We start from the raw sequence: 23,296 nt of genomic DNA on the forward strand, positions 1-23,296 counted from the left end.
GGCGATACTCGTCGGTTATTGTTGCGGTTGCAATGCCGTCAACCGTCTGTCAAGTTCGCAGTAAAAAGTGTACTGATGAATCGTGACATTTCCAAAACTGTGAGTTATTAAATCGCCGAATTACAAATAATATAATCAGAGAGTTGCCCGTGTTTTCGATGGTATTATTATTTACGTTTAGATGTAACAATTTGACACTCCTTCAATGTCATGACTACAACGCAATGGCGAACAGCAGTTACGAAATAGGAGTACGAAAGTTATATTACCAATGTGACCTGTGCCAAAAAGTAATAACCCATCCAACCGTTGTGACCAAAAATAATCTATACACTGTATTAACGAATTGAGAAGTTGGCATCTGCTGCTACAAAGAACACTGATAAATATAATAATTGAGTGAACATTGAGGATAATAAACAATTAAAATGGACGTAATCAGCATTGAAAGTGGTGATAATGGAATCAGGACGTTCAAAAACTCCCACAACACAATACGCTGCAACTGTGTGAATTCCAATTCACTATGCTACATTGTCATCACAATTGCTACGCTGGCGTTTCTTGGGGCCATTGTGTTTGTCTGTCGTGACTATATAAAGACTTTGCTCTACTGGATAGAGCATCAAAATCCTTGGCTAGTCACCATAATTTTTATCGGCCTATTTACCATTGTGTCATTTCCTATCGTTATTGGATATTTGTTCCTGATCGTTGCAAGTGGATATTTGTTCGGCGTTATGAAAGGCATTACCATGGTTCTATTAGCAGCCAACTTGGGTATAGCTATAGCACATGGTACCCTGGGAGCCTTGTCTTCGAGACTGCCCATTGGAGCTCTGCTTCGAAGTGATACAGCACGAGCAATTCTGAGAGTAATTTCAGGACCCCAGGCCTTCAAAGTTGTTCTTTTTGCCAGACTCACGCCGATTCCATTTGGGCTACAAAATACAATATTTGCAGTAAGTTTGAACTTGATAACATTGAATTTCAGCTTGCCTAGCTCAACACAATCTAGAAAACATTAATGTAGCAGCGCACGTAACTATTAATGCTCAACTGAATAAGGGCCTCCCATACAAGGTTCAGCTGAAGTTACATCCTCACAAAACAAGAACTCAGAATTCCCAGTCTGATTTCAGAAATTTCCTATTTTTTCCAGGTGAGCAACCTTAGTGGCTTCCGGTATCACCTTGCAAGTGCGATAGGCTTGCTGCCAGCTCAATTAATAAATGTTTACTTAGGAAGCAGTTTAAGATCTATGCAGGATGTACTTGAAGACAGATCGACAGCAGCCACTGGTTACGTCGTATTTTGTTTTCAGGTAACAAGGATTATCCAATCATTTGTTAATGAGTGCCAGCTATTCCTTTGAATTAATCAAGTTGATATCCTCTTCCAGATACTCATTGGTGTGTCGCTTATGGTTTATATAGTGCAAAAAGCAAGAAGAGAATTACAATTAGCATTGCTAGAAGCTGACCTAGCATCAATGGCTGATACCCCACATTTTCTCCTTGATACTCTCCCTGACTCAAAGATGGTTTTATCCAACTTCATTGCTTGATCATCAATACTAAAAACAATGGGAGGTAATTTGATCTCTGCATAAACCCTAAAAACGACAGGATAATATCAAAACAAGGAATATTCTAACAAAAATGATTTTTGATCAGGGCTCGACTATGGTATACTAGTAGTTTGGTGTAATACACAATTATGTGGAATTAAGAATGGATACCACTGAAGCATTTTCGATATCTAAACAGTAGACAAACTGATAAAAACCTCATGCCAAAGACTCGATTGATTTGTGGTTGAAAATGAAGAGCAAAGTTATTGTTTATCTAACATTGATTGAACCCAAATAATGCGATTACAAACATTGAACAAAGATTGGTGGTAAAATTCCGCTATATCTGTTTTAAATCAATGGTGAACTGATGAACTTTTTCAACGTGCCAAATTATCTAGGTATAATTATCCAAATATATTGTGATCGCTAATTTTCTACCCACAATTCAATGCGGTTTTCATACAATATTTCAGTTGACAGTCCCCATATATGTATCCCCCCCTAATTATTACTTAAACCGAATTGGATGTGCATTTATGCAGACTATTTTTTCTTGTGAATATAGTTCGATAAAATATTTATTTTTTTATCAATTGCTATAACTATTGTATGCAACATATAGCTGATCATATATTGATGATTCTTTACAAGGACAGACTGTAGTTGCATTGAAGTGACTCGATTCCTGGAGCTGACTGAGTTATTGCTCGCACCAAAATCGATGCAAACTTCAGTGTTAACTATTCTGCCACGATGACAGGCAGATACCGCTCTCTCAAACGTAAACTATGACTGGCGTAAAATAACAATTTATCTAGTGTATGAAATTGTATCATACATTATTATAAAAAAATTTAATTAGTACTCGAAACTTACTCTTGAACTCAACATAGATATTATTTATATTGTGAACAAAATTATCAACATTAGATTTAATCAGTGGAAGTTGCAATAACTGAACTAATTAATTTTTGAAAGAAAAAGTATCACGATGATTGGCGATATTTTTCTCTTGACAAATTGTATCATACGCAAATTTTTTTCGACTAAAAATCAAATATATTTTTTTCCTCGTGTTAAAATGAATATCAATAAAACTATTGTTTAGTACATTTCTCAAAGTTGTGATATACATAGTATATAAAAACATGCATACCTATGCATAGTAGATCTATTCCGATTTTTCGGGCTTCCAGAAATATTTCATCTGATAGACTGTTTAGTTAGACAATGAGAAGCTAAAAAGAAAAGAGTTTCTATACTATAATTTTTGCAGTGATCAGTTTGCTAAAAAATGATATCTACCCTACTTATTAAAAAACAAGTCATCGTTGTTTATATTGAATAAATAACATTGCATTCTCTTAATTTATTGCCATCTGAGTTTTTCTAAAATTGCAATATTATACAGTGTACATTTCCAAACTGTAGTTCTTGATCATGCATATTTATTATTTGAAATACCTAAAGCTTGAGAAATAGCTTCAATCGTGGTGTGAATGTAATAATCCATCCTGAGTTAACTTTGTACAGAAATTAATTATTAATAATTAATATTTAGAATTGCTAGAATCTCGTTACCAGTGTGAATGTTCCAAATTTCAATGACAGTTTATAAAATTTTCTCTTGAGAAAGCACACAACTGTTTATGCATGGCTAGAAAATCATAATGAGAGCAATTTTATTTTCTATAAAGAAATAGTTGAATAATCCATGATCGCTGCTTTTGCCGCGTCTCAAAATTTATGTAAATGCTTATACATGCTTATCAAATAATAAAATATTTTGTTATTCACCTTTGATGTACCTTAATCATATTTCATTAGTATAAACTGAAATAATACATTATATACAAACCTTAAGTAGTCAAACACCATTGCAGTACACAGATTCCTCATTATATGAATATCTGTGTTTGAGATTCTGAATCGCTTTATTTATTACTTCTACAGTGAAATCCGCATCAGCTTTTGTTACGCACAGAGGAGGTTTAATTCTCAGCACCTGTGATACGATTTATTGATCATACCTGTGAATAAAAGCTGGTGACGAATATAAATGAATTAAACTCACATTTGCATGGAGGCCACCTTTTCCAACAAGTACACCCATGTCTTTAATTTCTTCGAATAATTCAATCATTTGAGATGGTGGCAGAGGCTCTCTGGTCTCTGGATTACAAACCAACTCGACACCAATCATTAAACCTTTTCCCCTCACGTCACCAATAACTGTTGGATGATACAACTGCAATGCCCCCAATCTTTCTAATAAGTGAGTCCCAACATGGAATGCATTTTCCTGGAGCTGTTCTTCTTCAATAATCTATAGTATTATTATTAATTTAGATTTGTTTGACATACCATTAATTGAAATCTGTCGTGACGTCTACTGAATTGTTCTCATGGGGACTTGTTCAATGTGGCAACGGATTTTGGGACCTTGTGAACCCTCATTTGAATAAGACAGAAGGAATAGTTGATGTATTGAACTGGATATTTGCAATTCGAATCAAAAAAACTCGTAATTTAAATGAGTGCATAGTTGCACTATTATACATAAGGGGTCATGAATTGGCGATAATTCGATCAATGTTACAGATGGAATTATTTAGCTTGCAGATTTGGATTCCTGGGATAAAAAAACAAAAATAGCATATAAAATCCGAAGAAAAAGTATGTTGATTTTTGTCCCCAAAATAAACAAAAATCTAAGGGGTACCTCTTGGAAAATTTTCAAATTGTGGGCAAAAATTTTGATTTTTTAAAATTGATTAAATGACACTTTTCTGACGTATTTTGATCTCAGGAATCCGAATCTGAAAGAAAAATGGATCTATCTTTAAAATTGACCGAGTTATCGCCAATTTTCAGCTTTTCGGGGTCAAAAATTAAAAATTTATTTTATGTTCTATTTTAATGTAATTTGAGCTCAGGAATCCGAATCTGGAAGAAAAATTGATCTATCTGCAAGAATGACCGAGTTCTCCCCATTTTTTCGCATTTTTTGGCATAAATTTGAGGATATCTCGAAGGGAAAAAATCGTAGCTCAATTTGGACGACGGATTCGTGTTCCTGAGGTCAAAATACATAAGAAAAGTGCCATACGATCAATTTTAAAAAATAAAAATTTTTGGTCAAAATTTGAGATTTTTCCAAGGGGTACCCCTTACGATTTTTTCAAATTTTGGCGAAAAATTTTTATTTTTTAAAATTGATGGTATGGCACTTTTCTTATGTATTTTGACCTCAGGAACACGAATCCGTCGTCCAAATTGAGCTACGATTTTTTCCCTTCGAGATATCCTCAAATTTATGCCAAAAAATGCGAAAAAATGGGGATAACTCGGTCATTCTTGCAGATAGATCAATTTTTCTTCCAGATTCGGATTCCTGAGCTCAAATTACATTAAAATAGAACATAAAATAAATTTTTAATTTTTGACCCCGAAAAGCTGAAAATTGGCGATAACTCGGTCAATTTTAAAGATAGATCCATTTTTCTTTCAGATTCGGATTCCTGAGGTGAAAATACGTAAGAAAAGCATATTAAACCCAATTAAAAAAATGATTTATTTTTTGCTCAAAAATCGAATTTTTTTTTGGTTCTCCAAGAGTAATCTCACATATAATCAGCACAGGAATCTGAATCTGAAAGCCAAAATCGTCTACTCATGCAATCGATCGAGTAATCATCAATTATTCGCTGTTGGAAGCAGAAAAATTATAAGACATATCGATTGGTTTTAGTCGTAGACCCACTTCGAATCTTCACAATCCATGCATGGGTCGAAATATTCGAATTTCTCAGTCTACGAGGGAGCCCGAGCTTTGCTGGAGTCAGGTAGCCACGGGCGCGCGGTTTGTTGTGGGGCGTGACCTCTGCTCAGCCCCGAAGGTGACGTCTCACAACAAAGCGCTACCCTACTGGCTACCTGACTCCAGCAAAGCTTGGGCTCCCTCGTAGACCGAGAAATTCGAATATTTTGACCCATGCATGGATTGCGATGAATCAAAGTGGGTCTACAACTAAAACCAATCGATATGCCTTATAATTTTTCTGTTCCTAACAGCGAAAAATTGACGATAACTCGATCAATCTTGAAGATAGATCAATTTGGCTTTTATATTTGGATCCCTGAATTCAAAATATATCAGAATACCATGGAAACTCTTAAAAAATCGTAGCTTTTAGAAATGTTCATTTTTTGAGAAATATGTTGTCAGAAGTGGCCAGTCTGACGTGGAATAAATACTGTTACTTCAATAGAAGTGACTAAAAAAATACTTTTTCATGGCGTGTGCACTCACATCCAATACTGCAGAGCCTACAGAACATGCTATGGGATTTCCTCCAAAGGTATTAAAATGTAGCGCCTGCTTCAGGGTGTTAGCAATAGCCGGTCTCGTAACAACAGCACCCATGGGAAAGCCATTGCCAATACCCTTTCCCATAGTGACAATATCGGGCTCAACTCCGTGGCCTTGAAATCCCCAGTAATATTCTCCAGTACGACCAAATCCAGTCTGCACCTCGTCGGCAATACACACGCCCCCATAATAGCGTATAAATTCATAGACTCTTGATAAATATGACCTTGGAAATTGTATAGTCCCACCTACACCCTTCCACGCACAACACAACAATATATATTGAGCTGAAATTCAAGACCACTACAGAATAAATCTCCAGTGCAAAACTCACTTGGATACTCTCTGCAATAAAAGCGGCAACTCGTCCATTATTTGGCAGGCTAAATTTAAAAACGTCTTTTATTTGCTCAAAGTATTTGTCTGAGGCAAAGCAAGTTCCACCGGTACACTGACATTTTCTGTTACCTGGTGCTATAGGACTGTCGCGACATCTTGACCCTCCCCAAGGACCATGATAGACATCAGGATTAGTAACCTGGTGTCCAAGATCACAAAATAGCAATTAGGCTTTTTATCTAAAAGCCCAAAGTTTTCTGCGGTATTATGTAATCCACGTTGGAATAATTACCAACATGAATATGTCCAGATGGTGAGTTCACAGGATATCTCCAAGTTGACAATGCTGTGGACGCTGCCGCCGTATGGCTACCTCCATGATAGCAATTCTTCAATGATACGATTTCATGAGCACCGGTGTAGAGTCGAGCCATTAAAAAAGCGAGTTCGGTTGCTTCTGAACCACTATTAACCAGGTAAACAACTGACAAGTCACCAGGCATTTTTGACACTAATTTTTTAACATATTCTTGTAGACGAGGCTGCATATAGATCGGCGTTGTATGCCCTAAGCGATTCATTTGCTGCAGAACAGCAGAAATGATTTTCCTGTTTGGAAAACCCATTTATTACTACATTCTTTTACTTTTAAATGCCAAGGTATTTTATTCAGTAACTCACGGATGGGAATGACCGACTGATACTGTAGCAACACCAGCAAACATATCAAGGTATCGTTTTCCCTCATGGTCCCAGAGCCACTGACCAAAGCCTTCGTGTATCAACAATGGTTTTTTGTAGAAAGGTACCTGGCAAGGTGCTGTGTGCAATGTAGTTGTCGCTTTCACTGTATCATAGCTTTCGCCCTGGAAAGTGATCATCCAAATCTTTAGTTCCATCAGATTAGAAGTGAAAAATGATTTTTTGGTTTTTCTATCAAAAAACACCGTACTTTATAAGGACAAGGTTCGTGGTTGCATGCTGGCATTTCTGGTATCTGTGATGCACTGAACTTGCGTAGATAGTTCCATTGTGCATGTTTCCAATCTATAAAACAAGTTAGAAAATCATTAAGTAGCTTGTCCAGGTTTTAATAGACAGCAAATGAGACTGAATTATTACAAATAAAAATAAATGCAGGGGCTTACATTGTCTCAGGAGTGCCATTATCACGAATCTTGATTGCGAAATGTAAATTCAACCGGAGTTTGAAAAGATCCAATAGCAACTCAGCTGCTCACCATTGGAAAACCACTTCATTATTGTCGATTCGTTGACGATCGAAGAGACCATCACGAAATCTTTTATAATTCGTATGTAAATGCCTCATATCGACATCGACCTTTAGTGTCAATTCGAAAAGGCTATTATAGTGGCCTGTTGCATAATTTATCTCAGGGCATTCACATTGGATGTTGTGCGATACGACTAGGCCATGTAATTAAATGTTGAATAACACAATTGTTGGGAGAGAATAAGATTTTGGTCTTTTTAATTATCGTAAGTTCTATAAGTATTCTCTTAAAATTAATAAACCCGATATAAATATATCCTGTGCCACATTTTGTACTCATAAATATTATCCTTTTGAGTTTTTTTTTTCTTTTTTTTTCAGAATTAGTATCTTAAAATTTTCACTTGTTAATCTAAATGGTATATGCACAATATACAGAATGTAATTGATTAAATAAGATTTGCATAATTAATTTAGGTGAATTAAAAAATAAATAATATCACACTCAAGAGAAACATTCATGGAGTTATCCTCAATCTCATGAAGGCTAAGTAGCTGTAGGTGTATACCAACAATATTAATATAAAATCACAAAATCATATCACAATAGTGCCTATATATTAGAATTCTAAATATTTACAAAGGAAAATCAAGGTTTTGATAATTTACAAATGTCAAAGGAGAGATTTTTAGAGAATTCACTGCACTTTGAAGATAAATTGTAGCTATTTCCATGATTAAAATTAATAGCAGAATAACTCCATTGGCAATCAAAGAACATATATACTACAATACAACAGCTGCCTCCCAATATAATTTGGCACAATTATTACAATTATATTTTAGATCTTTGGTGTTGATAAATAGTAGCTAAATAAGACTATTTTGGGGATGAAACGAAGACACGATTAGCATCGGATTAAGCTTAAATAAATGATATTGTTGAAAGTAAGTACAAACTTGTCAAGTTCAATAGAAGATTTTTGATTCGGATACTAACTGCAAATTATTCCAATGTGTAACATACATGATTTCACTTGCATGATAAACTTGCAATTAGGCAAGTTTAGTTGAATAAACGTTGATACTATGCTATCTTTTTTCAACAAATTATCTTCACGGGCAGTAAGCAAGAACTACATGTAGACTAGTCGCAATCTCCTATTCACCCCAACCCTAAACATATATCAAGTTGAATCATCCTTCAAAAGGTTTGAGCTTCATCAGATAATCATGCAAATATTTTTTAATCTTAGATCTAATTTTCCCTAATAATAAATATTATGTTATGAACGTTAAGTTTCCACCTACGCACTGCCGTGAACATTCTGAATGTTCAAAACGGAATCCAGGATAATTCAATTGTAAAACTCAACGGTAATTCTTTAAAAATTGCAACAATCACTTTGACTAGAAATAACCAATCGTTAGAATTTAAAAAGATGGTGAAACTGTGAGATGAAAATAATAATTTATGAGAAGTATGTATAATTAATTTTTATGTGACTCCGGGCCAAGGCATGTGTCAGGATCATATATTCTAGATAGAAGAATATATTAATGCTAAAAGCTAAATAACAACTTTTTCAAACTTACTACCACGTGTGCATCCTGTCAAATGTCAAATTCACAAGAATCATCAATGTCCTACTTTTGAGAATATGTTAACAAAAATAACGAATAATCACGACGACGATTGGTTTTTTTCATTTTTTTAAGTGCAGAAACCATCGTGATCTTGCTAAATAGTAAACACTAGTGTCTGATTCCCAAAATACTAGACTCCCTTTACACTATAATTATTTGGATTTCGGTAGAGTATGAAAATTTGTTTTAGAAATTAGTAATAACCAGAATAATGGTGGTATCCAGGTCTAGGTGGGTGATAAGGAGCTGGACTTACCGGGTAAGTTGGATTGTATCCGGGAGGCGGGGGAGAAAGAATTCGGCCATCGACCGTATCAGGCACAACATGCGAATTCGAGACACCTGGTGGTTGCGGACTCGTCAGTAGCCGTGTTCCAGTCCCATGCAAATGATGAGACCTAGAAAGACTCAAATCCACGCTATGTCGTCCTCCTGGAGTCAAGTCTAGGCTCACTACTCTGAGAACGTCGTTATGTGGATAAGGAGGTGGAGGAGGTGGGGGAGACATCGAGTAGCCCCCTGTTCGACTGAGATCTACAGTTTGCCTTTCTGTAATTTCATAGAGGTGATGATGATAGCGAGCATTTTGTACCTGAGCGCCAAAACTGTGGTGAAACCCTCTAGCCGACATATCTAAGCCTTGAAGTTCACTGCTATTCAACACTAAAGGCTCGAAATTTGATCTTTCCCTTCCAAAATCCGATTCAATGGCATCATACTTGTATGAAGTGGAAAGGTCGAGTTGCAGAGCTTTTTCTTTGACAGGGAGGCTTAAATTTTGGGCAACAGAATCGCCTTCATCGCTAGAAAGATTATCGGTTGGTACCTGATGGTGGTGCACATCCTGATATCTTGGGCTAGGCGTCACAGCCGGGGACACTAAATCTTGCACATGAATATAATTGTTTGGAGATGAAACCCGGGGCAGATCTTCATGGTGCAAGTACTGCTCGATGTTATGAGTTCTTGCATTCATGTAGTCGACGGGTCTGTGCAGATGATAGTCCATGTGTAAATGATTAGGCGGAGTATGACGATTGTCTGGGGTTGGTGTAGGAGACATCAACTCTTGATGTTGTATGTAAGAATCCAGGTGTGTGTCAGGAGATCTCTGAGGCATAGGTGATTGTAAATGTGTGGAAATCGAATATAAATTTGTATCTCTATCGTTATCTTCTAAAATCGGACTAGAAACAGCTCCGATGTCTCTCTCCGCAGCATCCAATGCTGCCTCTACCAAGAGACTGGCATTAGAACTTTCTGTTCGCCTGTAAACATTCAGACCTAGCTTAGACTCGTCGATGAGTGCTTGCGTTATTTTATCCTCTTCTTTTCTCTCCTCGAATTCATAAACATCCGATGAAGCAGACAAAGGTTGGGGCCCGGTAGGTATTTCTGGAGTTGCAGGGGTATTGAACTCACCCATCCACTTTTTACTTCCCTTACTTTGCAACCTAGAAGTTGCATATAAATCACCTTCCGTACGAATATTCTCCACACTAGATTCTATGTTGTCAGGTATCTGTAGAGTACTTGGCTGCGGTGATGGAAGCTGTTGACTTTCATGGTCTAATTCATCCTTAGTTGGTAGTTCTTCGTTGTGTTGATATTCTATCACCTCAGGTTCGGTAGCTTTTATCGGTGTCTCAGTTTTTAAACTGCTTTCCGAACTGCATTCGTCCAATGATGGTAAACTGTTGCTGTTATCCTAAACATCAGAGTAGTCATGGTAATCATCTTTTGCAATTTTTTCAGGTGAAGCAGAAAATAAATATGCATACCTGAGAATTTTGTCGACTCAATTTAGGCGTTTTTCCGCGACCCGTATCCTCAATTAGACCGCCGCTGTATGCATCGAATGTGTACGCTACAGAACGTTCGATTTTGGGCATCATTTCTTCGGTCAGGCCATGTACTTTTTTGTAGTGAAATTGCAAGCATTGTTTCGTCGTGAATGCAGCCTTGCAACTATTTTCTTTGCATCTAAAAAATGAATCGAAGTGTGACAATGCAATCGGAGATGCAATCAATGCAAAGGTATAGATTTTTTTGATACAACATACTTAAAGGGTTTGACTCCGCTATGCGTCAACATATGAATCTTAAGGTTGCTTTTATTTTGGAACATCTTCCCGCAACGATCACAAGTAGCTGCTCCAATAACGTCTTTGTGATGTACCTCTTTCATATGACGCTGCAATGCTGCTCGCGACCCCAAAAGTTTCAAACATAACTTGCACTGGAATTCTCTGAGAACTTCAGACATATCTACAACATTTTCACGGAAGAGAAATAAGGGAAAGTTCTCAATTTTGACAAGATCTGTCCATTTTAACTCTTACCGCTGTGCATTCGTTTGATGTGAACTTTCAATTTTTGGGGCTGACAAAATTTTCGACCACAAAAATCGCAGAGAGGCCGTGCTCTCTGCGGATTCTGGGAACATCCATAAGTTCGATGCATTTCAAGATAGTTGAGGCGCAGGAAAAACTTTTTACAGTACTGGCATTGATAAGCTCCACGACCAGCATGTAACTCGGCAGCGTGTTTCATGATATTATCTTTTCCCAATACGGCGGCTCCACAAACCTGAACATTTGGGTCACCACTAAATTCGAATTCTGACAATTTTTTTAGATTTTTTAGATAGGTCTTTTCATTCTATTCACCTTGCAATGATATTTTCTGATAGTGAGGCTGTAGTTGGTATCATGAAAAATGCAGCAATGGAGGCGATAATAAATCGGGTGAGCAAAATTCAGATTACAGCCTCCACAGTCTAGAAAAAAGATAAATTCAAACAATTGTTTGCAGAGCTTTCATCTCCTCATCATAAGTACAACTTACTCGTCTTATCCATTTTATTTTTTCGCGTCCAAGCCGAGGATTGAGAATCTGCCCAATAAGTCAATTCAGTCCCAAGAGAAATGTTTTGTGTCGTGACCAAGTGAAGCTCTCCTTGTATGGTTACAACGACAACGTTTCTTTCTTCCCTTGTATCAGCAGGCCGCATATAGCGAACCCAATTACTTCTCAATGGGTCTGTGGTACTGATGTATGTGGTCTTACCATTATGCTCCATCTGCAATGACGAATTTTTGTATTCCATTAAATATCCACTGAGGTGAAGCTCAATTGAACATCTTACCTCCCAGATATGTCTCATTGGGAAGTCATCTGGAATATCCATTTCCTTGACAGGAATACCGACGAGTGGGCCTAGCCTGGCATACATCGGGACTTCACTCCTGGCATACACACCGAGTCCGTGGTCCCGATTTGATACCTTAAGTTCCAAGCATTTTGGTAATGAATCTCTTGCATAAACTGGTCTATCCTTGTCAATAATCAACTGCTTTTCTTCGCTTTCTATTTTAATCCTCTGCTTTGATTGTTCTATGTTTGTCTGCTCCTCATCTGATTCAAAACCATCGTCTGCAGGTTTATCATACCCTTCTGACATCGGATCATCACAGCGGACTATTTTCTGGACTTCAGGATTATCGTTATGCTCATTCAACCAGTCGTCATAAGAAGTAGCATCAGAAATTGCAAACTGAGGATCCAGCAGTGGACAAGCATCCTGCAAATGGCGCGTATTGCATTCTTGACACAGCTTTATTTTTATCGCCAATCTCTGTGGTTCAGTCAAAGAATTTTCTAGATTTGTTTCAACTGGTGTGCTCTCATGAATTGCAGAAGGAAGATTAGCTATGACAGAAATAAGCTCAGCATTTTCTTCAGGAACAATGATTCCATTTTGTGGTGCTTTGCGTACATCGTGATGTTTTTTATTCTTGTGATCACCGGTATGCTTGTGCTTTTTTTTGCGATGTTTATGCGCATGCTCTTCTGTCAGGTTGGCGGACACGTTTTTGATGTTGGTCCCATCATTGGTGGCCTCATTTCTGATTCGTTTTCGTTTTTTACGGCCTTTTCGCTCATCAGAAGACTTATTAACTTTCAGTTCCCGAGTATTATCTTGATCAGGTATGTTGTGGTCACCATCCAAATCTGAATCGGATAAATTTGAATTTTCAGATTTCTTGTTGATATTTCCTTGCACACCCAAATCCTCTGTGATATCTGTCTCAATTGCTAACACAAGCTTCTTTTTGCAGGTATTTGCAATCGATGACTTGTCGTTTTCATTCTTAGCTGGAGAAACCTCTTCTGTCTTATCAAATAATACAGTTGAGTTATCAATGTCTGTCAACTCTTTAGACGAAATGTCCGTGTCCGTGATAACATTGCCAAAGCTATCTTTGGTCCTATTTACATCTTCAGCAAACTTTATCCTATCTATATCTTCAGTCTTTGGTTTTTCTAAACCTACCTGTGTCCCAGATTCTTGGGATTTAATCTCCTTGATGTAGCAATCAGCTCTTATGTTCAAGTGACCCTCATCATTAGTTTTCCTCTTAACATCAAGTGAATCATCGTTAGTTTTTTGAGCCAGAGATACGACTACTCCATTTTGTTCGTTTAACTCTAATGAAGTATCTTCTAAATTCTTGCAGTGCTTCTTCTTCTTGCGCTTGACTTTATGATGCTTGGTTTTACTTTTGTGATGCTTATTTCTAGAGCTTCGTCGGACATGTACTTTAACAATATCTGTAATGGTTTCTGTTTCTTTTTCTTGAATCCCACTGCCATTTGATGATAACAATTCCGGCTCTGTTGAAGGCAATGGTACTTGTTTGCGGGGACTCCGACGTAATGGCTCCTCTGTTTCATCCACAGCATCTTCAACAGTGGCAGTAGCAGGACTATCTCCCTCGTTGCTACTGTCAGCTTTCCGGTCACCTCCGTTCTGACATCTCTGGTTCAGCCTATTAACAATCACCATAATACAAGTGTGATATAGTTAATATTAAGTAGAGAGTATTTTCGAATGAACGCGCGATTCGATGAATAGTAGGGGGCGTAGTGGGGTTCTCGTTTGACGTTTCACAAGCCAGCCATTGCCAGCAGTTGCTTCGGTATAAGTGACAGCTACCCCCTCCCATACGATTTTTAGACTTGGATAATCCATCGCACAATGCGTATCGCCATGCAGAATAATATGCAGATCGTTTAATAAAAATTTCAGTAAATACCTTGGCGAAGATTCACCCAAGTCCAGTAAATGCCCAGCGAGGTCTTCGTCCGTGGCGAGACCTAGACGTTTTTTTAACAGAACCCATCGTTTCCCGTTCACAACACCGATGTGTATGCTTCGATAATGTTTATTCTCGGCGGCGTTAGCCCGAATAGTCGGTCGAACGTAAGAACGTTTTGTTCCTGACTCTATCGCATGCCTCGAACTGTTTTTTGGCATAACTACATCCTAGTCCTTCAGGATTAAAGCGGAAAAAAGTTAAGGACGCGAACCGATATCACCCTATCCTCTTTATGTCATGGGGATGGCCTGCACCATCACCACCACCGACGCCCACCACTCTGCATCCTGTTATATCGATCGGATATATTTCTCACACACAAACGCAATTCCACCTACGGCTTTTACGCGCCTCTACAGTTTAACATGCATATGATAAGGTGGCGCCTCCACCGCATCCCCATCCTGAGACCCCATCCGCTGGCGACAATGTCTTCCAGTGGGTGTCTGACGCATTACATATTTTTGCTTCGTAATACATCAAAAACATTCAGTTTTTAGTCAAATAAAGTTACTGATGGTGTAAAAACTCCCAACAAAATTATTTAAAATATACCTGAATAGCTAAATATTAATATAATAGCCACTGTCTCTACATAATCAGAGTTTAATCAGTGTTCACAACCGTGTTTTGTTTTTCGAACTTGAGACAGGCTCGCGCATATCGGCGGTCCAATGAGGAGAGTCCTTTTCAAAATTTCCAGTCGCTTCGATTGGTGAAGACAGTTGATTGGCGATGACGCTCAGTAAGGAGAATTGTTCCAACACCGGACGCGTAAGAAAAAGTATCCGCTTATCCGCTTGAAATTCGTTGAATTATTGCGTATTGTCTTTGATTTTCGCGTTGATTACTTGTATACGTGTCTGAGGAATAGTCATTAGCCATTTTGTCGTTCAAGCCGATATCCAGTGGCGATTTAATTCATCAAATTCGTCCGAATCCGAAATTCGGTACATTCGAGACGCCATGCCGGTGGTAACTTTTGGCGGCATCCGGTAAACCTCGCGAAGTCCGGATCGAGATTAAACGTGCTGTGTTTTATTTCCAGGTATCGTTATATGAAATATCAGTGTTAATTTCATCAAATCCATGGAATATCAGTAGGTTTGAGCTGCGGTTATATATCAGTGAATTTGTGGATCAGGGCATTGTGCCCGATGATCGGGGAAGTGTAAATCGCCAAGTGTGAAGTTGTCGTGGTATTAAGTGCAGTTTTCAAAGTTCCTTGCAAGTTCTAGCAAGTTTTTGTGATATGTGCGGTGAAAATTGTGCCTGTAACGGATAAATTATTATTGGATAAAACGAGCCGACATTTTGGATTATATCTCATGCACGGTGAGTCCTGATTTTCTCTTGTTTCAGTACGAATCGCGAAAGTTCTAAATCTTGAGTGCACTTGCACCCACTCTGAATTTAGGATATCAACATATATTTATATCTGACAGGGAGGGGATATATTTACACGTTTATAGCACGTGGTAGATGCGCGGATTTTGCGCAACCCTCATTCGAGGGGAAGTTTCTCCGTTGTAAAATCGTAGTTCGTCGTGCGTCGCGACGCCTGCGCGTATTCCTTAAACGATCAGCTGGTTGGGGTAGAGAAATAAGTATAGGCATTAGTAAAGCGACGCACTCCCCTGCGAATAATATCGAACGCCCGTATATTGGAATAAAAAAACATGGAAACATGTATGGTCACGATAAAGTAACGTCCAGTAATATAAAATGAACGAAGCCGAGGAGGATAAAAAATCGCATTGTTAATGGACGGAGAAAAGTGTCCGTTCGTATTTATCGACATGCGTAATTATAAATAATCGTCATAATTCAAAAAGAAAAGGGGCATAATTAATAGACGAAGAGATCAAGTGGTGATCAAATACTATGACGTTACCATCGACGAAAAAAAAATCATAAATCTAAACCAAACCAAACCTGCAAGCTCGCAATTATGGCAAAGTTTAATTCACCTTTAAATTTATTTTCGCTAACGTGTTTCGTTGCTCAGTTTTACATCCTATTTCATGTAAAATTGATCAACGCCTACAACCTCAAACATGCTACGCCAAAAGAAGTTTCTACCGCTAAATATCTCTTGACGAATTCCGATCACAACAAAGATGTGCCTGATGATTTGAGAAGTCCTTTCCCGGGAATGGAATTCGGCCCTATGGGTCCCGTAAGAAAAGACGCATCAAACGATGCCGAAATGAGAATAGGTAGTGCGACGAATCAAATACCTGAAAAATCAAAACGTCAGTACGACATCGTAACCGTCGAATTTCACCGGGTAGAAACACCATTTGTTATAGGAATATGGATATTCTTCGCGAGCCTCGCTAAGATAGGTAAGCGTGTACAACATATCTCGGTCGCATGATACGCTCGTTAAAGACCAAAAAAAATAATATCTGAACCGTATCAAAATCCGTTTTTCATTTCTTCGTTAGGTTTTCACATGGCGCCGAAATTGAGCAGAATATTTCCAGAGTCGTGTCTTCTTATAGTCGTCGGTGTGGTCGTAGGAGTTCTTCTTTTCCATGCCGGTAGCGTCCACGTATCACCGTTGACACCGGATACATTTTTTCTCTACATGTTGCCGCCAATAATATTGGATGCTGGATATTTTATGCCAAACAGATTATTCTTTGATCATTTGGGAACTATTTTGTTATTTGCCGTTCTTGGAACGATTTTCAACACCCTTTCAATCGGTGAGTAAGAATCGCCATGCGATAGCGACTTCGGCAGGTAAATTTTCGAAATAGACACCCGGTATGTAATCCAGCTGCCTGATATTATTATATAAGATCGTCTAATTAATTGGATGTGTCTATAGTTTTACCTGAAAGGTATTACTTCTTCTTAAATATTTCCAGGTGGATCACTTTGGATATTAGGAAAAAGTGGTTTGTTTGGTTGTGAAACACCGCTGCTCGATATGTTCCTGTTCTCAGCCTTGATAAGTGCCGTAGATCCAGTAGCCGTATTAGCTGTATTTGAGGAAATTCATGTTAACGAAATACTGTACATAGTTGTATTTGGGGAAAGTTTGTTGAACGATGCCGTCACCGTGGTAAATACGTCAAACTAAATTCATTATACAGCAAAAAAGAAAAAAAATAATTCAGCTCATCGCACGAAAAACGAATCTAAAGAGTTGAAAAAATTTCATAAATAACTTAAAATTTCGCAGGTACTTTATAACATGTTCGAAGCGTACAGCGAAATGGGTCCGTCTCGGATAATTTATACGGACGTGTTATCGGGATTCGCTTCTTTTCTAGTAGTCGCAATAGGTGGTACGATAATAGGAATAGCATGGGGATTTGCAACTGGATTCGTAACCAGATTTACGCATCAAGTACGGGTTATCGAACCGATATTCATATTTGTTATGGCTTATTTGGCCTACCTCAACGCAGAGATCTTCCACATGTCTGGAATATTGGCGTGAGTTTTCTTAGAGAGAGATAAAACAAACCGCAGCTATTTTCACGTTACACAATTTTCACCTCCACTAAGTATTCTATACCGTTGCATTATTCACCCTGGATAATGTACACGATCGTTTTACGTATATGTTTATGCAAATGCAGTTTCGAATGGTAGAAAAATAATCGAAGGGATAATAACAGCGGTAATGGAAAACTTCGCCCGAATACGTAACACCTACGTTATAATATTTCAGAATAACATTTTGCGGTATAACTATGAAAAATTACGTGGAAGCCAACATATCGCACAAGTCGCACACCACAGTTAAATATACTATGAAAATGCTGTCAAGTAGTTCGGAAACAATAATATTCATGTTTCTTGGCGTGGCGACGGTCAATAATAAACACGATTGGAACACATGGTTCGTTGTTACAACAATCGTATTTTGTTCCGTCTACCGTATTATCGGTGAGAATACTTATTTGAAAGCAAAAATTGTTTTTTACGTTTTTTTTTTTTTTTTAATGCATATACCTACATTTAAAAGAAAAGAACATTTATTTTGCGATTGTCTTTGATTATCACGAAAACGATTTAACACGTTTAAGGATTTGCGTAACTGAATTGTCGTTCTTTCATAGGCGTCGTGCTCTTGGCCGCTGTTGCAAATCAATTCAGATTACACAAATTGGATAAGGTTGAAAAGTTCGTAATGTCCTACGGCGGATTGCGCGGTGCTGTGGCTTTTGCACTGGTATTATTAATCGATCCTAAACACGTACCTCTTCAACCGATGTTCATTACGACTACAATCGCCGTAATTTATTTTACGGTCTTTATTCAGGTGCGCTAACAATGAATTTTATTGAAAATTAATATCGTTCTAACTTCCGTTATTCGTTATCATTGAAAACCACGTGATTATATTGTAGGGAATCACTATTAAACCCCTCGTTAGAATACTGAACGTAAAAAGGGCGGAAAAACGAAAACCTACCATGAATGAAAGAATTCATGAACGAGTAAGCATCATTTTTTTTTTTCACTCGGAGGAAATTACGCGTGATTTTTTTCCCCAAACTACGATTATATCTATAAACTCACTTTTAGATAATGGATCACACGATGACAGGAATCGAAGATATTTTGGGAAAACATGGAAATTATCACGTTAGGGACAAGTACGTATAGGATTAGTGTGGGGGGAAAAGAGCTGCCCACTGCGTCTCGTTAATACAATCGTTATATATACTTCAGATTCAAACGGTTCGACAATAAATTTATCCGACCGTACTTGTTGCGAAATCATCAAGGGGCTGAGCCGAAAATTTTAGAAACATATTCCAAGTTAACTATGAAAGATGCCATGGAATACATAAGGAGAAATGCTTCGACTATAGGAAATATCAGTGGTACAGAAAGTATGTCTGCTATATTCCGGAATTACAGTAATACGGGTCAATTTAACGGCAGGTTAGTCAGCTGATTCCCGTTTTGAATTAAACTCGAATTTAGTCGTGAAAAAATAAACAATTTAATCGCTGAAAATGAATTTTAGTCCAAGTTTCAGTCAGTTAGAATCTAGTTGGAACATCGATCTCCAGGAACTCGAATACAATCCGTCTAAAAAAGACTTGACCGATGCCAGAATACACCATTTATTAGCCGAAGAATTATGCAAGCCGTACAAGCGGGTCGGTTTATGCTCTTTTAATTGAAAAAATTAATTTCATATTTGACATTTTGTCAATCGTTGAATATTTTTTTTCCACAATAATTGCAGCATCGTCGACTCAGTTATAGTCGTCACGCCGTAAATGATCGTGATTTATCTACCCAAGTTAACTATAAAATGCACATGAACATAAGACGCATGATGGGAGAGCATAAACATAGAAATAAACGTAGCAAAAAATTACCGAAGGTACGTTATTGAATATTTTTGTTTTAATCGTCACCGATTATTTCGCATATAGTGTAAAATGCGAGCGTAAATTTTCTAGGAGGGAAAGCAAAATCATGTCAGTTTTCCAGAATTTCAACAAAATGGATCCACTAAATTATTTTCACAAGGTACTCAAATTGTCCATCCAATTATCTTAATTAATTATAAAAAATTCAATCGTCGATAATCCTTGCAGACTATATAAACGAAGTACTTTATGAATCAGAATGTAAGGAGGGCTCTAAACCGAACACCAAGGAAGATTGGGAATCGGGGATAACATTTACAGCCCGATCTTCAGGTTGGCATATAAAAAAATTTCTTGGTAGCGTTATAAATTATTCGAAATTATTTTGTAATATACGTTTCAGAACCTCCGAGTGCTATCGATATGCAGTTGGATTTAGTGGGATTGCAGTCCCAGCGCGATTTGGATGGTACTCGGAATATAGTAGTTAAATCTTTGCATCTGAGGTTTGAAATTTCAAACATCTAGCGGTCCGAAATTGTTTTACAGGAGAATGCCAGCGGGCTACAACTCCGACAGCTACCGAAACAATGCTACCGTGGAAAAGAGAAGATGATTATGATTCTACTCGACCAGTAAAACAAAATGAATTTCCGGCTTGGTGTTCCAACAAGGAATATTTGGCGTACAATTCTCCTTCAGCAACTTTCTTGGGTAGGTTTCATCTGATTTTAGCTGTTGCAGGCTTGGAACCTTCTCATTTATTCCTGATATTTTTGTTCTTCGATTATAGGGGGTATCGAACAGCCCAAAGTTCAATCTGTTATTGGACTATTTGGGCAAGAAAGTATCTCTTCGATAAATTCTAGCGGATCGCGAGAAGCTGTAGACAGCATACCCTCGGTACCGCAGCTAGAGTATTGTTATTCCCCATTGAGAATATCAGGTATTTCGAATTCGAGGATCTCTGTTTCAATCCAGTAGTTTGGCATTGATATTTTGCCAAGACCGGTCGCCGGTTATATCGATGAATTATTTTAGATAATCCAAGACGTTCCTCCAGACGAGGATCGATGATGGAATTGAGGTCAGTAGAGCCTATATCGGAAGAGAAAACTACGAATGGAGCACATTCTTTACCCGAATGCTGGAATCCACAAAAATTGCGGTTATCGCAATACCCCTACTCGGCAAAAACTCCGAGCCTGTCGACGGCGTTAATTACGTCGTCTTCTGATTCGTCCGACTACGAAGAAGAAAATATATAATAATATAACCTTTCCAGAGTGCTGAGAATAGGTGTAATACCAAATGAACAAATTTTATCTAGCCTTAGGTTGGTCGACTTGTTGTCTGTCGCAGCGCATTCACCCACCAGTTAAAATTATCGGTTGGCATACGAAAATTATCGTTTTCTGTTGGCGATGGGAATGAAAAACTAAGAAAGGCCTCATATTTTTTCATCAGATGCCGGTGTCAAGTTGTCAGTCATTGGGAAATATTAAATTAACTCGATCGCAATAAGAATTGTCTCAAATAGTGTCGTCGCAGATGCATTAGCAGTTATAGTGTTGTAAAAAGTTGATAATAAATAAGTAACAAAAAGAAAAAAACTGCAGCACATTTATGCCACCTTAGAATTTTATCCTCTACTAATTCAGTTTTTTTTTCTGCATAAATTGATAAACATAAAACAGGGGTTTTATAATTCGATGACAATTCTATTGTACAAGAATTTGAACGACCTATAAAGTAAATTTTTATTCATTAAACTATCAGCTTATCTGCTGCGAAACTTACCGCCAAGTGAATTAAGCGATAGGGGATTACATCTAATAACCAAATCTAGAAAAGCAGCAGATATAAGTAACACTTCGCTCAGAGCTTCTCTTCTCAACAGATCACATTGATTATACACATTTATTTCTGAAGCTGCTATACTAATCGGAGTAATGTGTTTTGAAGATTGGAAGAGACCCTCATATCCAATTTTTCCAATCAAATTTTGCGCTGATGTTCTTTCATTACCAACGTTTAATTGAAATAATTCTGCAGTCAACAGTTGCTGCAGAAAGTAGAAATTATCAACTCCGTTCAAGCTTGTTTTGCCATTTTCTAAAAGTTGATATAAAACGGTACAATATCGTTAAAGCAAAATCTTTGCAGTATCTCTTACCATTTGATGTATTTGATTTCGTAGCCACCAGTGCCATAAGCATCATGGTAAACTGCGATTGTTGCATCTTTTGGAATATGACAGCTTTTTGTTGATTGCTTGAATATTGTCGAGTAGGTGCTTCTTCCATTAAATAAACATCGGATTCAGGTAGCTTGTTGTGTATGGTTACAGCCTGTACTTGAAAAATATAATCGACGTTTAAACGGTAAAATCAAAACGATAAAGGTTTATCAAACGTCAGCTGATTTTACCAAATTCCGAAGTAGCATAGGATTATTTTTTTTTGGCCACTCAAAATTACTGTGACTGTCCCACGACATCAAACAACCGTCTGTTCCCAATTTTGCCCAACTAATATGCTTTGCACCCGCATAAATGCTTGTCATAGTTTTTATTTTCTGTGAAGTGAGGAAAACTCTTGAAGGTTACAACTTACACAAAACAAAGCGGCGCTGCTCAATGCATTTTAAAATATTGCTAGTCACTCACTGATTTTTTATCATCATCTATAATGGGTATTGTAATATTGCTGTATCCCCTAGGAAGTTTGGTTTTAATATTTTTAGTCTTTTCAACTTTATTGGTTGACTCTGTTGCTATAGATTTAACTAATCTTTCCAAGACTTTAGTTCCAAAATCATCAACCTCGAGTAAATCTGAGATAGTCTTGAAACCTCCATTTACTTTCCTATACTTATCAACATTCACCAACCGTCCCTTAGAAATGTCGTACCTGTATTCAGTTTATTTCATGTAATTCCGTGACACGAATCTGATAAAAAATTTGAATAATTACTTGCTGAGTTCATCGGTGCTATTTTTATTGAGGATATTGAGTATTTTTTCTGTCACTGGCTTGTCATACTTTGCCAGAAATTCTAGACCAGCAAAAGACTTTGTAGATTCCTGTTCCGAATTTTGTCGGTCGCTCATCACCTTTGTGTGAAAGAAAGAGTTTAAGGTCTGAAAGAAAAAAGATACATCTTAGAACTATTAGATTATCTGTGTGATAAATTCAAAGGTTATCAAACTCACAAGTTCCACTTTGTGGGCTGGCGACCTAGTCACATAAAAATTCTTACTCCTGATTGTGTTTAACATGATTATGATCCTATTTGTCATTAGAAATTTATATCGGTTCAAAATTTCTGAGATTATTTCAAAGCCGATAGACTAAATTCGAAAAGGCAGTACTTGTCATGTTCCACAGCGAGACCGCACACCGTCAAATCCACTGTAAAATATATCAGCTGATTTCGTGTTCAGCCATATTTAAACTTCAACCAATAGTAAACAAGGTCCGAGCTTGAATGATCTGTACCCGGGACTTCGAAAGTTGCTTGAACGTATCATACGATATTTTCTAGATTTTATTATTTCAATCTTAATACAAATGTGCTTTCTGGGATAGAAAAAGAAAAAAAAGAGACACA

The 23,296-nt window shown here is 37.5% G+C and overlaps 5 protein-coding genes across 10 annotated transcripts; 2 read left to right on the forward strand and 3 right to left on the reverse strand.

Moving 5' to 3' along the window:
• The first annotated feature begins 3 nt into the window (after positions 1 to 3).
• LOC105689695 (transmembrane protein 64) lies at positions 4 to 9,530 on the forward strand. Of its 4 annotated transcripts, none has more exons than XM_012406893.3 (4): positions 4 to 99; positions 182 to 962; positions 1,163 to 1,324; positions 1,403 to 3,372. In XM_012406893.3, exons 2-4 carry the CDS (start codon positions 429 to 431, stop codon positions 1,565 to 1,567), a joined length of 861 nt encoding a protein of 286 aa, XP_012262316.2. In that variant the 5' UTR covers positions 4 to 99; positions 182 to 428; the 3' UTR covers positions 1,568 to 3,372. The 4 variants fall into 4 exon arrangements, with proteins under 4 accessions (XP_012262316.2, XP_048514463.1, XP_048514462.1 ...); XM_048658505.1 differs by having other exon boundaries at positions 23 to 962; positions 1,403 to 1,592; positions 1,677 to 3,372; XM_048658506.1 differs by lacking the exon at positions 1,403 to 3,372 and adding an exon at positions 9,394 to 9,530 and having other exon boundaries at positions 20 to 962.
• Positions 1,400 to 7,592, reverse strand: LOC105689693 (alanine--glyoxylate aminotransferase 2 homolog 1, mitochondrial). Its single transcript, XM_020854506.2, has 9 exons — positions 7,436 to 7,592; positions 7,240 to 7,334; positions 6,969 to 7,153; positions 6,584 to 6,896; positions 6,283 to 6,486; positions 5,889 to 6,203; positions 3,651 to 3,902; positions 3,435 to 3,581; positions 1,400 to 2,814 (listed from the first exon to the last, which is right to left on the reverse strand). Exons 1-8 carry the CDS (start codon positions 7,452 to 7,454, stop codon positions 3,444 to 3,446), a joined length of 1,521 nt encoding a protein of 506 aa, XP_020710165.1. The 5' UTR covers positions 7,455 to 7,592; the 3' UTR covers positions 1,400 to 2,814; positions 3,435 to 3,443.
• Positions 7,749 to 15,678, reverse strand: LOC105689690. Its single transcript, XM_012406886.3, has 8 exons — positions 14,268 to 15,678; positions 12,317 to 14,000; positions 12,016 to 12,250; positions 11,838 to 11,947; positions 11,511 to 11,757; positions 11,232 to 11,436; positions 10,950 to 11,151; positions 7,749 to 10,876 (listed from the first exon to the last, which is right to left on the reverse strand). Exons 1-8 carry the CDS (start codon positions 14,486 to 14,488, stop codon positions 9,362 to 9,364), a joined length of 4,419 nt encoding a protein of 1,472 aa, XP_012262309.2. The 5' UTR covers positions 14,489 to 15,678; the 3' UTR covers positions 7,749 to 9,361.
• A 195-nt stretch (positions 15,679 to 15,873) lies between these two features.
• Positions 15,874 to 21,297, forward strand: LOC105689741 (probable Na(+)/H(+) antiporter nhx-9). 3 transcript variants are annotated; one of them, XM_020854502.3, is made up of 17 exons: positions 15,874 to 16,678; positions 16,781 to 17,044; positions 17,210 to 17,406; positions 17,527 to 17,783; positions 18,022 to 18,239; positions 18,413 to 18,615; positions 18,704 to 18,793; positions 18,882 to 18,952; positions 19,029 to 19,244; positions 19,330 to 19,465; positions 19,555 to 19,695; positions 19,775 to 19,844; positions 19,928 to 20,017; positions 20,088 to 20,153; positions 20,234 to 20,398; positions 20,478 to 20,630; positions 20,726 to 21,297. In XM_020854502.3, the coding sequence occupies exons 1-17, from the start codon at positions 16,282 to 16,284 to the stop codon at positions 20,950 to 20,952; spliced, it is 2,961 nt and encodes a 986-aa protein (XP_020710161.2). In that variant the 5' UTR covers positions 15,874 to 16,281; the 3' UTR covers positions 20,953 to 21,297. The 3 variants fall into 3 exon arrangements, with proteins under 3 accessions (XP_020710161.2, XP_012262417.2, XP_012262416.2); XM_012406994.4 differs by having other exon boundaries at positions 19,943 to 20,017; XM_012406993.4 differs by having other exon boundaries at positions 15,876 to 16,678; positions 19,913 to 20,017.
• Positions 21,298 to 21,419: 122 nt separating this feature from the next.
• Positions 21,420 to 23,175, reverse strand: LOC105689742. Its single transcript, XM_012406995.3, has 6 exons — positions 22,899 to 23,175; positions 22,660 to 22,826; positions 22,353 to 22,596; positions 22,115 to 22,261; positions 21,861 to 22,035; positions 21,420 to 21,799 (listed from the first exon to the last, which is right to left on the reverse strand). The coding sequence occupies exons 1-6, from the start codon at positions 22,983 to 22,985 to the stop codon at positions 21,465 to 21,467; spliced, it is 1,155 nt and encodes a 384-aa protein (XP_012262418.2). The 5' UTR covers positions 22,986 to 23,175; the 3' UTR covers positions 21,420 to 21,464.
• Positions 23,176 to 23,296: the final 121 nt, after the last annotated feature.

This window comes from Athalia rosae, chromosome 7 (assembly GCF_917208135.1).
Source record: "Athalia rosae chromosome 7, iyAthRosa1.1, whole genome shotgun sequence".
In the NCBI taxonomy this organism is placed as follows: domain Eukaryota; kingdom Metazoa; phylum Arthropoda; class Insecta; order Hymenoptera; family Athaliidae; genus Athalia; species Athalia rosae.

What these genes read in the sequence shown, in the direction of transcription:
- LOC105689742 (XM_012406995.3), bottom strand. Translation starts at nt 22,985, where the DNA reads ATGACAAATAGGATCATAATCATGTTAAACACAATCAGGAGTAAGAAT. An exon ending in CAGCCCACAAAGTGGAACTT is followed by an intron (nt 22,827 to 22,898) that starts GTGAGTTTGATA and finishes TTTTTCTTTCAG; the next exon opens with ACCTTAAACTCTTTCTTTCA. An exon ending in GAAATCAAATACATCAAATG is followed by an intron (nt 21,800 to 21,860) that starts GTAAGAGATACT and finishes ATCAACTTTTAG; the next exon opens with AAAATGGCAAAACAAGCTTG.
- LOC105689741 (XM_012406993.4), top strand. Translation starts at nt 16,282, where the DNA reads ATGGCAAAGTTTAATTCACCTTTAAATTTATTTTCGCTAACGTGTTTC. An exon ending in TTCCGTCTACCGTATTATCG is followed by an intron (nt 18,240 to 18,412) that starts GTGAGAATACTT and finishes GTTCTTTCATAG; the next exon opens with GCGTCGTGCTCTTGGCCGCT. An exon ending in ATTTACAGCCCGATCTTCAG is followed by an intron (nt 20,018 to 20,087) that starts GTTGGCATATAA and finishes TATACGTTTCAG; the next exon opens with AACCTCCGAGTGCTATCGAT.
- LOC105689693 (XM_020854506.2), bottom strand. An exon ending in CACCATCTGGACATATTCAT is followed by an intron (nt 6,487 to 6,583) that starts GTTGGTAATTAT and finishes CTTGGACACCAG; the next exon opens with GTTACTAATCCTGATGTCTA. An exon ending in TTATTGCAGAGAGTATCCAA is followed by an intron (nt 6,204 to 6,282) that starts GTGAGTTTTGCA and finishes TGTGCGTGGAAG; the next exon opens with GGTGTAGGTGGGACTATACA.
- LOC105689695 (XM_012406893.3), top strand. Translation starts at nt 429, where the DNA reads ATGGACGTAATCAGCATTGAAAGTGGTGATAATGGAATCAGGACGTTC. An exon ending in TACAAAATACAATATTTGCA is followed by an intron (nt 963 to 1,162) that starts GTAAGTTTGAAC and finishes TATTTTTTCCAG; the next exon opens with GTGAGCAACCTTAGTGGCTT. An exon ending in ACGTCGTATTTTGTTTTCAG is followed by an intron (nt 1,325 to 1,402) that starts GTAACAAGGATT and finishes ATCCTCTTCCAG; the next exon opens with ATACTCATTGGTGTGTCGCT.
- LOC105689690 (XM_012406886.3), bottom strand. Translation starts at nt 14,488, where the DNA reads ATGCCAAAAAACAGTTCGAGGCATGCGATAGAGTCAGGAACAAAACGT. An exon ending in CATCAAACGAATGCACAGCG is followed by an intron (nt 11,437 to 11,510) that starts GTAAGAGTTAAA and finishes AAAATGTTGTAG; the next exon opens with ATATGTCTGAAGTTCTCAGA. An exon ending in TGAGTCGACAAAATTCTCAG is followed by an intron (nt 10,877 to 10,949) that starts GTATGCATATTT and finishes TCTGATGTTTAG; the next exon opens with GATAACAGCAACAGTTTACC.